The 13773-nt window shown below is 39.6% G+C and overlaps 1 protein-coding gene across 1 annotated transcript; it reads right to left on the reverse strand.

The window, feature by feature from the left end:
- Positions 1–8214: 8214 nt before the first annotated feature.
- On the reverse strand, positions 8215–10315 carry LOC131314339 (cytochrome P450 86A1-like). Its single transcript, XM_058342896.1, has 2 exons — positions 8502–10315; positions 8215–8369 (listed from the first exon to the last, which is right to left on the reverse strand). The coding sequence occupies exon 1, from the start codon at positions 10215–10217 to the stop codon at positions 8685–8687; it is 1533 nt and encodes a 510-aa protein (XP_058198879.1). The 5' UTR covers positions 10218–10315; the 3' UTR covers positions 8215–8369; positions 8502–8684.
- Between the last annotated feature and the right edge of the window lie 3458 nt (positions 10316–13773).

Below are 13773 nucleotides of genomic sequence, written 5' to 3' on the forward strand. Positions count from 1 at the left end.
TCTATGGAACCACAACCAAGGGAGTTGACATGTCGTAGTCATTCATTCATTAATTTTGAATTTAAGAATTCCTCGGATTGATAATTTCTAGTAGCTTCGCTGAATAGTTGTCTAACTCTGTTAAAGATTAAAATCGCACCGTTGAGCATTTTATGTGGAATAGGTAAAATCAAGTTCTTTTCACATCAATTTATTTATCCCTAATTTTGTTTAGGATTATGCATCAACAAGTTATATTAAGTGACCTAATAGTCTATCGACCTATAAAATAAATTCCTTTATGATATGTTTTTTTTTTTAAAAAGAAAGTCAATAGCGTTAGCTATAGGTAGTGATGCTTTTTACCCTCAATCAAATGCATGAGAGTTTTGAACCCCATTATCATATTTGATCTGATCCTTTAAAAATCTTGAGACGTTAGTCAATAATATAGCGCTTCTCTACATAAAAATACAAAGCCGAAAGATGTGAAGGGAGTAACATTTGGTTACATTATCTTGGAAATTGCCAAAGTTAAACGATTAGATCAAGGGGCAAACAATCCATCATTTAAATTCAGGAAGTATAGTTGGGAATGATATTGCCTTTACAAAGCCCCCATCATAATTTTATCGTTTCTCTGCAGGCAAGTCTCAATAGGGGGACCCTTGGGTATATTTCTTGGCGACCGAAGAAGACTAAGAGTAGGTTTGGATTAAAAAGTTAGGTGACTTTTTTTTTTTGCATATATTTGTTTGTTTCGCTTTAAACTTTTGTGACTTATTGATTTGTTTCATCAAGAGAAATCGAAAAAGTAAAAAATATGATTGAAACTCATAATTTTTTAAATAAAGACAAAAATAAGTCAAAAATACAACTTATTATACTTATTTTTGTCTATTTTAAAAATTTTACGACTTTCGATCAAAATTTTATACTTTTCCAATTCCTCTCGCTGAGACGAATCAATAAATTACAAAAATTTGAAGCAAAACTAACTAATGCAAATTTTTTTAAATAAAAACAAAAATAAATTACTGTTTAACTTTTAAAACCAAATTCACCTTAAATAGGCTTTTCGGCTTGAAAAAGATAAAATAGAAAATTAGAGGTTGCCCCCGTTTTTTAGCCTCGGTTTGAAATCAATCCTGAAATATTTTCCGAACCAGAAATCCTATTGGTACCGACGGGTACCATAGGGAAAATGTACCGACGGCCACCGGACGGCCGTCTCCGGCCACCGGACGGCCGATCCGAGCCGTCCAAAAATTTTAAAAAATAAAATCGAGTGGGCCTAGGCGAGAATCAATGGCATCCGAGGTGTGTAGGGTACTTGATCCGAGCACCCATTTTTCGTGTATATTTGTATATACGTGTATATACACGAAAAAGGGGTGCTCGGATCAAGTACTCTACACACCTCGGATGCCATTGATTCCCGCGTAGGCCCACTCGGTTTTATTTTTTAAAATTTTTGGACGGCTCGGATCGGCCGTCCGGTGGCCGGAGACGGCCGTCCGGTGGCCGTCGGTACATTTTCCCTATGGTACCGTCGGTACCAATAGCACTACTCTTTCCGAACCTAGATAGGCTCGGGTATATTGGTTCATGACTTTTGTGCCCCTCACCCTCACACTTTCGCTTTCTCTCTCAAACTACACCCACCAGCCACGAAGCCTCCAGTGGCGAGTTGGACGACGACGAGTTGGACGAGGATTACGAAGAAGCATGACCAGTGGTTAGTGACGAAGAATACTTCCACCGCCGCCGCCTTCGCCGTCGCGCCACCCGGCTTCCACCACCTCTTCACCACCAGCTACCAACACCTTCGATCGCTGCCACCACCGGCGACGCTGGTGCGGACGATGATGATGTTGACGCCGTCCTCATTGATCTGCATTCTCCACTAATTTTCGTCGTGGTGATGGCGGCGGCAGTGATGCTCTCTTCCCGGCATCGAAGAGCGCTGTATCGGCAAAATCGGTTTTATCGTGTATCATCTTCACCGCTACCTCATGTTCTGAATTTGCCTCTTCAAGCTCTTGACGCCAAATGCCCTTGCCGCTGCCAGCTGCCCATCAACTGGAGCTACATCACCTACAAAGAACCAACAAACCGTCAAAGACTAGTCAGAGTTCCAAATTCAAATTGCTTACACCAAAGGTAATTAATTTGCAGAGGATTTATACAATTACAAGAAGTGGAAATCAGGATTTGTGTTTGACATATCGCAATTCGGCTATGTGAAGTGCATATCTGAAATCTGTGAACTAGGCAGTTACGTGGACAATTGAATTGTAATCAATGTATATAGCGAGGCTTTAGCGCACATAAAGCTAACTAAAAATTTAATTCTAAATCAATTTATTACCTATGTGAATTATTACTTTTTTACTTTGATTAATTTTTTAAAACATGGCGATGAGAACATTTATAACTATATTTGATTTTGATTATCTTTTTTTGTTTTTGTTCAATTTTTGATCGTATGTGTATTTTTTATGAGAACTGTATATTTTTTTATGGGAACTCTGTATTGTTTATGAAAACTGTCTATGAGAACTGTATATTTTTCCATGAGAACTATGTATTTTTTTTATGAAAATTGTGTACTTTCTATGAGAACTATGTATTTTTCTATGAGACGTGTCTATGAGAATTATGTATTTTCTATGAGAACTGTGTTTTTTCCTATGAGATTTGTGTATTTGTCCATAAGAACTGTCTATAAGAATTATGCATTTTCTATGAGAACTATATATTTTCTATGAGAATTGTATATTTTCTGTGAGAACTATCTATGAGAATTGTGTATTTTATATGAGAGCATTGTACTTTTCTATGAGAATTGTGTATTATACATAATAACTATCTATAAGAACTGTGTATTTTTTATTGGAACATTGTATTTTTCTATGAGAACTGTCTATAAGAATTGTGTATTTTTTCAAGAAATCTGTATATTTTTTATGAAAACTGTGTATTGTCCATGACAACTATCTATGAGAACTGTGTATTTTCTATGAGAATTGAGTATTGTCCATGAGAACTGTGTATTTTTCATGACAACTACATATTTTCTATGAGAACTGTGTATTAAATGTGTGGTGAGGCTATTTGAACTGTATATTTTCAGTTCACATAGCCATTTTCACATAGTTTTCATAGAACTGACTGTGAGAATTGACAGTTCTCATACTCAGTTCACATAGCTAAGGGTAAGAACTGTCTATGAGAACTGTGCATTTCATATCAGAACATTGTATTTTTTTATGAGAACTGTGTATTACATATGAAAACTGTCTATAAGAACTGTGTATTTTCTACGGGAACATTATATTTTTCTATGAGAAACTGTCTATAAGAACTGTGTATTTTTCTAAAAGAACTGTATATTGGTAATGACAACTATCTATGAAAACTATGTATTTTCTATGAGAATTAAGTATTGTCCATGAAAACTGTGTATTTTCTATGATAACTACGTATTTTCTATGAGAACTATTTATTTAAGTGTGTGGTGAAACTATTTGAACTGTGTATTTTTCAGTTCACATAGTCATTTCACATAGTTTTCATAGAGCTGACTATGAGAATTTACAGTTCTCATAGTCAGTTCACATCGCCAAGGGTATTTTTGTCCGAAACAGTTCTCATAAAGACAGTTTTCATAGGAACGGTTCTTATAGAAATAATTCTTATAAACAATTCTCATAGAGACAATTATCCTAGAAACAGTTCTCATAGAGATTTCTCATAAAAAATGATATTTTTTTAATCTTACATAATTTCATATTCAATATAGATCTTATATGGTAGATATCGTCGAGTAGGTTCTAAAAATATAATTTTTTTTAAAAAATGAATATCTACAACAGAAGATATGACTTTTTGAAATTTAAACAATGTTTAATGGTGCACCAATGCTCATGGAGCATTGGATAATTTTTTTATACTAAATACTCTCTAGTTCAGTGTGCTTATACACGTGAAGGGGCATAATTGAAATAAAAAATATAAATAATTATGCAGAATTAAATTAAGTCCAAACTTAATTTTTAGGACCGACCTAAAAATTCCCCAAGGTAAAAATAGGCCCCATTACTTGGGCTGGCATGTAAAAAGCCTCAGCCCTTAGGCATACCCAGCTTACTTTAAATACGGGTTTTTTTGGCGCCATCCCGTGGAATAGTCTGAGCCATTCCCGCCAACCCACTTTTCCCGGGCCCTACCGTCCAAGCTGAATTACCTACAATACCCTCCAAAAGTCCTTTCATACAACAGCTGGAACCAGAAAGTATGGGTAAGATCGTCATTTGGACCCAAAGTTTATGGGAGAAAAAAGTTAAAAAGGAAAAGAAAAGACCACCATCAAAATAACTAAAAAATTGAAAAGGCCAAAAAGCTATTCTAATGAAATTTGTATGTTTCAGTCAAGTGTTTTTGGCGTTAGGAAAAAGCCACAAGTCAATAGTAATAAGCAAAGTTTACTTTCAAACACCAATCGTTATGTCGGCCTAAACGCACTAGTCCATATCGTAACTCTTTGCACTTGTATTGTACGTATAGAAAGTCTTCCTTTGCAGACGAAGTCATTCAATAAGTCTCTAGGCATATGCTTTAGATTATCGTCACATCCTGTGGAACGAGTATTTCATGTATCACATATGTGACCGTTTTTAATGTGTATATTACTGACGTCATACAGCAAAGACCGTCATTATGCCTCTAGTAGGCCCCAGTCCTTTTTCGTTCTCCAAAAGGTTCACGGAGTCTTAACTCATACGGAGTAAGAAAATTCTTGAACGGAAGCAGCTGGCCGAAATGATCCACGATGAAGTGTTCACAATTTGGAATCATGACCGATGCAGGGGGACGCTCCGGAGAACAGAGTTCATGCCTGAGAACTTTTGGTGGTGAGAAATGGAGATCTCTTCTTAGCTAGGCCCACGGGTCATGGCCCATTTTTATGTGGGAGTGAGCTTTATCTAATGGACCCATCCACCCAGTAATGGGCTTATTGTGCTAGGCCACCATTCCCTACAATCTTTGGGATAATTGGTGTCTGGGACTTTGGTGCATCATCTTTTGGTTTAGCCTGGTTGTGTCTTTCCATGCAAGAGACTGGATATATACATGTGACTTGTGAGAGGAGAGATAAGTTGCTTCATTACTAGTACACATTATGGGGGTTGTGTTTTCTTTATTTTTCGCAAAATTATTGATCATTTTACACGAGTTTGAACTTTTGAATTATCCGTGATACTGGAATGATATCATCGTGTTGACAGTGTCCCTCTATTGTGAACGTCCCGCGCATATATGGTGCTTGGATTTTACGTCTTGTAAGTTGGTAGATATAAATGATATCTCTCTCTCTCTCTCTCTCTCTCTCTCTCTCTCTCTCTCTCTAACCCCCGATTCTTTAATTATATTTAGAGTTTGACTATTTGTTACGTTTGGGGTTAATTATATGAGTTAGGAATTTGTTTTACTTGTTAAATTAATGGAAATTGGAACACAAGATAGCATGTGGCGCACATACACTTAATAATTTTCTTAAAAGCCTTATAAGACAAAGGGAGGAGTGTTCTACGTTGTTCTTATTTCGTTCCGATCATCTTCGTTCCTATCATCTACGTAGAGAGAGAACCGAGCAGGAACAAGAAAGAAGAAGGGGGAAAACTTAGGGTTTGATCTTGATAGCTTGGAATTGAAGTCTTGATTTGGTAATTCTTGCATCTCTCACTAGAAGCTATGTTTTGGTAGTTGAATTATATGTCTAAGTGAAGAATTTTATGGGTCTTAGCTCAATTACAAGTTGAATTGGGTAGAACTCTTAAAGAAGCCCATGAACCCTAATTGAATTCCTTGAATTTCATGTTTTGAACTTACTTTGATGCATGAATTTGATGTTCTTGAAGTAGCTCTCCTATATCTATGAGTTCGAGCATGATTAGTGAGGTTTTGGTATGAGTTTGAAGTGTATTGAAAGGTTTTGGAGTCGGAAATTTTGTTAAGGTAGTTCTAAAGCTCCAAAATTCATGAAATTTTCATTGAGAGTTCCTCTATAAGTCTTTTGTATGTGGTAAAAATTTCAAGATCAAATTCGAAGTATTAGACTCTAGAAATTCTTAACCTAGCATTACTCTATTTCAAAACCGTGCAGTTAGCACTGATATGTATTGAAAAAACGGCCATATCTTCTAGCTCGAGTGACCAAATTGCGAACCGTTTTTTAATTTTGAAACTAGATTCATAGATCTTAAAAAGTATGTGGAGTTTGTGCCTTAATTATTCCTGTGCAAAGTCAGATTTTGGGATAAAGTTGGTGAAATTACAGGTTGTCTGGAATTATTTCTTGAGACGAGTTATCTAACTTCATATTTTTACCTTAGGACCTTATGGTCATAAAGATAGGCTTGTTAACATCTTCTAATCATGTTTTTATTGCCTACTTGTTATAGGAGATTCGTGTGACACGTGAACGGAGGTGAGTGTCATAATTAATACCTAAATTACGTGGTTTTATATAAGTTTTTCATTGCAAAGCTTTATCGTATATGTTTTGTACCATGATATGAACTCCATGGAATCTACCTAATAAAACAAAAAGGTGTGGGGACCACACAAACACAAGTTGAAAGGAGGGTTGAGATTCACTTGATCTAAGGGCTGATATGTGCTCTCCAACTCTCTTAAGAAAACACCCACACTTTTACAAATATATTACAAAAATGCCATCGGTTCTTTTTACCTAAATCAAATTTTGTCGGAAGCATATATAAAAAAAACCTACTTCTATTGGCGTTTGGCTCTCTCTCTCTCTCTCTCTCTCTCTACACCGCTCTTTCGAATCTCCAGCGAAATCTTTCAAATCTGGGCCAATAAAGTTGCGTGGAATGTTCCTTACCCGTCGAAATCTTTCAAATCTGTCAAGTATCGTGGACGGTGGGAGCTGGGCCAAGAAAGCTTCGTGAAAGCAAATGTATTTGGAATTTTTTGGAGTTTACTGGGATTGGGATTGAGATTTTTTTGGATTTTTGGTCTCTGTTCTTTTGAAGTTTTGGTGTCAGCAAAAGGGGTCTAACAAAGAAACCATATCCATTTAGAAGAAAGCATACAAGCTGCATGGACGGTCGATAAAGAAAGCTCCCTAAAAGCAAAGGTATTTGAAAATTTTTGGAGTTTATTGGGATTGGGATTGGGATTTTTTTAAATTTTTTGTCTCTGTTTTTTTTTTTTTTTTTTTGGAGTTTTGGTGTCTAAAAGCAAAGGCAATGCTCTATTAAGATCATCGTTGGCAGTTTTTGGTGTTAGAAATGTTCTTTGTAGCTAGCTTCAAATTTTAGTTTGGGAAGTGCCGTAAGCATGAGTAATTCTTTTTCATGCCATTAAGAAAAGGATCACATACTATACACTAATGAATCGATTTAGTGTTTGAGCCACTAGCTAGCAAGTGCCCATAGGCACAGACAATTCCAACCGGGGTGCGTAGTGCCGTAGGCACAGGTAAGCACTAGTATTAATAAAAGGTGAATACGTTTTTCTATCTAGTAAAGACATTCCTACAAGATGACACATAAAACGCTAGGGGTAATGCTAAGACGTTGAAGCTTATCCATTACCGGGGACGCCTGGTAGCCACACAAGACTAGTGGAATGTGCTTTATATCAAGACTATTTTTCTACGACTGAATCCTTATGAAATGTTTTTATCATTGTCCATAGAAAGTATGTAACTTATGTATTGGTCATTCATACGAGCTTCGACTTATATTATTTTTCCACCTTTCAGGCAACGGAGAGTAGAGTGGTGGCGTGAAGCCTTTTCTTTTGGACGTACCATGTAAATGTGAACTTGTAGATAGAGAGTTGCATTTTGTGAACACTTTTGACTTGTAATTATGCACACCTCTTGGTGATTTGCCATGTAAGGATCCTTTTTGTAAGAACAACTAGTTTTGTGGATATGTAATGAAATATATTTTGTTTCCGCTTGTCGTTATTTGAGTCCCTTTAGTCCCGTTGCTAGCGAGATGATTATTATTGAAATGGCCTTAGTAATTATAACACTGGCATTTTGTTATGACTAACACCTTTAGGAACGGGTTAGGGTCGGGACTCTCTCTCTCTCAATACGGCTAATCAAGTCAAGTTTTGCTGGGCTATTATTTTCTTATCAAAATGATTTACATGTCACAGTTCACATCGTTACAATTCTTTGGTCCTTCCTTTTTAGGTGAGAAACAAGAATATATATATTTATGTTTCATTATATGTTGGAGTATTACATATGAATCTATGAAAACCCATATCTATAGCTATGGAAATTACAATCCCATTTTTGTATACAAGAGAAAGCACCTTCTCAATTGGACCCGGGGACCCTGCCGAGCGGCACCCCTGCCGAGCGGGTGCCGAGCGGCCAATCCGGCCGTTCATCTCGGAATCAACGGCCGGCATCGCTGCCAAGCACCTCTGCTTGGCAGCATCTCCCAATCTCAATTTTTGACTAACACAACTCTCTTGGGTGACAAAGTAAATGCGCTCAAATGAAACCAAACAAGCATTACAAACAATTAAACTGTGTGTGAAGGGGAAAAAAAAAATAGTAGTAAATACAAATTCAAATGACCAATATACCCTTTCAGATTCCATAAACCATCACGTCCTCATTTTCCCAAATTGCCCTCTTCTAGAGCTCAAAGTACGCGCGGGTGCAAGTACACCCGAAGGCCGTTGTTCATAAACAACGTCAGCGACATCTTCTGCTCCACCCTGTGGCCGGGAACCGGCGCCAACCGGTACCTCAGCAACACCGCTGAAGCCACGGACTTCATCTGCAAATAAGCCAAATCCTTCCCGAGACAAGTCCTCGGGCCGGCGTTGAACGCCACGAACTTGTACCCGTCCTTCGGCGTCTTGAACCGGTCCCCGTCCTCCGACAGCCACCTCTCCGGTTTGAACTCCATGCAGTCCTCCCCCCATATGCTCTTCATCCTCCCCACCGAGTATATCGAGTACGTCACCGTGGACCCCGCCGGCACGTGGGTCCCGTCCGGCAAGACGTCGTCGGACACCACGTACTTGAAGTCCTCCGGCACCGATGGGTACAGCCTCAGTGTCTCTGCCAGCGCCGCCTTCAAGTAAACCAGGCGGTCTGCCTCGTCGAAGACGAGCGGGTCGTCGACCCACGCCCGCGGGTCCTCCCCGCGGGTTTCTTTCAACACCGTCGTGATCTCGGCTACGATTTTCTCCTCCACGTGCTTGTCGTTCATGACGGAGTAGAAGAACCAAGACAGGGCCACCGACGACGTGTCCCTTCCGGCCAGGACGAAGTTGAGCGCGATCCGTTTCAAGACCGCGTCTGGAAACATGTTTCCGTCCGTGTCCCGTCTCTTCATGAACCGGGATAAGAGGTCATCCGAGGGAGCTTGTTTCCGTGCGTTGAGAGCCTCCGTCATGTAATTTTCGACAATGTTGAGGCTGTTTTCCAATCTCAGTTCTGCCCCTATGTTCAAAAACTTCTGCAACCTCCACAAAAAACCCGGGTAGAGTAGTCTCTGGAGGGTGGCTTCCGTAGCAGAGTCGAAAGCCTTGGCGAACGGGTTGTCGGGTAGATCCGGAGAGAGTGTCTCCGGATCTTTGCCGAACGTGAGCCCGCAGATGTTGTCGAACGTTAAGCGGAGCAGCAAGTCCTGTAAGTCTACGGAAGTGTGTTCCGTCGCGGCCTTCTCTAAGATGTGCCAGAGACGGTTTTTGATCGTCCGGTTAACCCAGCGGGCCATGGCTTGCCGGAGTGTCCGGGTCGTGAACTCGAGTGCGGCAGTCTTGCGCTGGATCAGCCACGTCTCGCCGTCGCTGTTGAAGATGCCCTGGCCCAAGAGGTCGTGGAACGCGGCCTGATAATCGGGCCCCTTGGGGTAGTTGTCGAACCGGGTTCGGAGGATGTGCTCGATGTTCCGTGGATGGCACGTGACCGTGTAGAACCCTTGTTTGCGAGCTAGGAATGGGATGCAGATGGTGCAGGTTTGGTAGGTGGCCGCCCCACCCGTGGCCCGGAGGTTTGCGGCCATCCAGTCGTGGATGCGCCGCCGGTTTATGAAGAGGAGAGGGAGGCTGCCGACGAGGGGCCAGACTTTTGGGCCGGTGAGTCGGCGGGAGAGGAGGTAGAACCAGAGGAGGTATGCTGAGGTGGCAGCAGCCACGGTAAAGAGGAGGAGTGGGGTTTCCATGTGAGTTGGTGGTGGTGTAGAGAAATAAGAGAGAGAGAGAGAGAGAGGGGTTGAGGTTTTGTGTTAGAATTCAATTTTCCAGCAGTGGAATGAGTGAGAGGAGAGGTGGAGACTAACGTTTATATATAGAGTGAGAATTGTGGTAAAGGTTTAGGAGAGAGTTGGTGGGAAAAATTTTAGGCACTAATTTGAATGAAATAAGTTTTAAATCTACGTGCATTCATATGTATATACTACTATATAGTGATAGTGACTAGTAGATTATCACTTTCCAAAAAAAAATAAAAATAAAGGGTATTAATGTAAACAAATCACTTCAATATTAGGTGTAAATGATATTGTTAATTACTGTTGGTGGGGGTAATTAAACAAATGAGGCTGACAAAAGTCTACCGTGTCAGAGTGTTCAAGTCTCTTTCTTGCCATGGCACCTCACTGCCTTGTGTGCATCTTTTACGCACCTACTTGGGAAAGACAAGAAATCTTTTTTCTTTGTGGAAAACCCAAACGACCGTGTATATTTTTGGCAATACTTCTGTGCCTTGCCGACTCTCATTTAGAGATAGAGAGAGAGAGAGGGAGAGAGAGAGGTGTCAGGTGGTTAGAATTGGTTGACCAGCATTGAGAAATGGGGTATTTATCGGAAATGTGGAGGAAAGGAGAAAAAAAGATCAACGGAAGGCTGTGAAGGAAGATTAAATAGTACTAGTACTGTACCAGGGAGTAGTTTTGAGAGCAGAGGAGTAAACGTGTTTTGAAGGAAGAAATTGGTGCAACATGCAAATTAAGAACGTTTCCTCTTGCCCTTTGCCATGGGAAATCCCACATATTCTACACCAACCCCGTAAAGGTTTTTTAGACAACTAGTACTATTATGCTCTTTCGTGTACAAACATTGATCGACGTGTGCAAATTAAAGCATGCATATATATATATATATACACACACACACACACTAGCAGTAATTAAACATAAAAAAAAAATAATGCCTATAATTCATATGAGAGAGTATTCAAATGTCAGGCCCCCTGTTTTGGGTATAACTAATAAAAGATGAAAAATTGAACTAAAATTGGAGGTAACAACCGTAAACATACTCATTCTATTGGGGTCAGATATATACGTGAATTTGTTGTCTTTATTGAATTCTATCAGTATCAACTCCGAATCCGCTGTGGATACTGAGGTGATCATGATTTCAAACACTACTATCTTCAAAGTGGTATTTTTTTGCCTTTCTCTCTATCATAGCAGTATTGTTGCTCCCAACTATCACATTGACCGACTTATGATATACATGTCCACAGCGGCGGAATTAGGATTTAAATTTGGTAGGGGCCGAAGTTTAAAACGGAAAAAATTTCAACTTCAAATTAGTGAAAAGTCTTAACAGCCATATTCAAAATTTCCGAAAACGCAATCCTCGATTCCTAATTTCCTATGTGAGAACATGCAACACTTATCAAAATTAACAAATTCTTACTCTCTCACTTTTTGACAACATACGAGGTAACTCCACACTCAAAGTGGATGAGACTAATCCATTTAGAGTCGATCATGAGGAACCAACACCCAATGAAAGCAGTGAGAAGCAGCTATTAGGAAGGACCATTAAACGCGTCCATGAGGCTACCGACCCAAGCTGTTTTATTTGTGTGATTTCTCTTAGAGTCATACGATGTTACTATTTTTCTCTCTCCCCCCAAAATTGCTCTTTGATCGTGTGGGATATTTTTTGACCCCAAAAAAAAAAAGGAAAAAAAAACCATGTGGGATATTTTGGGCCTAGCGTCAAACGTTGCGGGTCAGTGACTACAGCTCTGGGCTTCTGCCCCGAGTAACGAATGAGCCCACGCCATCGGGTCGGGTTTCCGCTCCCGTCCCCCGTCTCCCGTGTCCCGCCGAAGAAGCTGAATCCCGCCCAGAGCTCATTCTCTCATCTATATATTATCAGGTATTTCATATGGATTGCTCTCTGCCTCTCAATGTCTAAGAAGCCACGAGCTCGATGGCAGCCGCTCAAACAATGTTGCAGTTCGTCCAGTCGTTCGACGATCTTGTCATGTTCCAAGTCCGCCACTGGTTCGGTTCAATTCCTAGACCTAAGAACACGATGGTAGATCCATTCGCACAATCCATCAAGTGTCCTCTGATCATCAGGTGCTTTACCTGATAATATGCTTGCTTGCATTGCATTTCCAGATCTTTGATTTCATTCAGCTGAGCTATATATATGACATGCTTACTTTTGAACTTTGCACGAAATCCTGAACTTTTTCGCTAACATTTTGAAGATTTCTTTGGGTTCTGTCATTGGTGTCATTTAAACGTTAAGTGCTGGTGTTCCCTATATATTCGCTTGACTGTCCGCTTTTAATCTGTTTCTGTTGTGGTTACTGTCTTCACCCTTTTTTATGCACACCTGCTCTCAAGCGCGGAGTAAGAATGAGGGTTGTGGGTTGCTAATGTAAAACTAAAGATACAGTACAACCCAGGAAAGAACTTTACAGAATTTTTGTAGAGAATGATGAGACTGAATTAGTTTCATATCATTAGAAGACAACGAATGTATCAAGATGGATTTTAATACAAAAGTCTGTCACCATATGGTCCTATCATTTGGAATGCATTTTGTTATAGTCACATTCTATGAACATGAATATGTAAGAGTTTTCTGGTTGCAGCATTTCCTAGGCTTTAGTCAGAAAAACCATAGAAACCCGATTCGGCAATTTCTGAGCCCTTCTTGTACAAACTTCGTAAAATTATGGGGAACTTTATCTAAGCATTGACTGAATTAACCTTTCAAGCATGAAACCATCTCCCAGAATAGTTTGTCATGGAACTCTAAATGCATCTCTCAATAATTCATCGAACCTCAAACTTCCCTTGTAGAGGATAACTAAACCACAATTCGTCGATAACATGCTAAATCCAGTAGAAAGGATAAAAGCATCAACTAGCTAATACACTTTCAGTTTGACAAAACCGTGGTTGGGGTTATTGCTCTATAAACATCCTGAGATATAAAGAGGGAGAAAGTTCTGAGATATAAACACAGAGAAAGTTCTTACTTCCCAGACAATCAAAACAAGAAGTTTGACGTGTCTTAAAAGGTCCAAGGACTGTTAAATAAGTGACAAATGTATAGCTAGTATGTAGTTGTCTCCGGTGGTATTTGGATGAAGGATTTGTGGAGGGATTTGTAGAGGGGAAACAAACTGTAAGTGATACCCATTCGCAAATCCAAGAGGTATTTCCGACACCTTTTCTTTTTCCTTAACAAATCCCTCCACAAATCCTTGATTTGATTGCACTTAAAAGAAGGGAACAGGAAAAGAAACTGAGAAGAGAAACTATGGAATAGAAAGGACTGAAGAGGAAAGAAAAAGAGAACATAACAAATGAGATGAGATGAAGAACAATGTAAGGAAGAATATGAGAAGCATAAGAGAAGGGAGAGAAACTGAGATGGGCAACAACCACCAGTAATTTCCAGCAGAATTCAACTTCAGTCCAAAAGAACCTCCTTTATGTCTTTGATACAGGTTTATGT

The sequence above is a fragment of the Rhododendron vialii genome, chromosome 13a (assembly GCF_030253575.1).
Source record: "Rhododendron vialii isolate Sample 1 chromosome 13a, ASM3025357v1".
NCBI classification, from domain to species: Eukaryota; Viridiplantae; Streptophyta; class Magnoliopsida; order Ericales; family Ericaceae; genus Rhododendron; species Rhododendron vialii.

Coding starts and splice junctions, on each gene's coding strand:
- LOC131314339 (XM_058342896.1), bottom strand. CDS start 10,217: ATGGAAACCCCACTCCTCCTCTTTACCGTGGCTGCTGCCACCTCAGCA.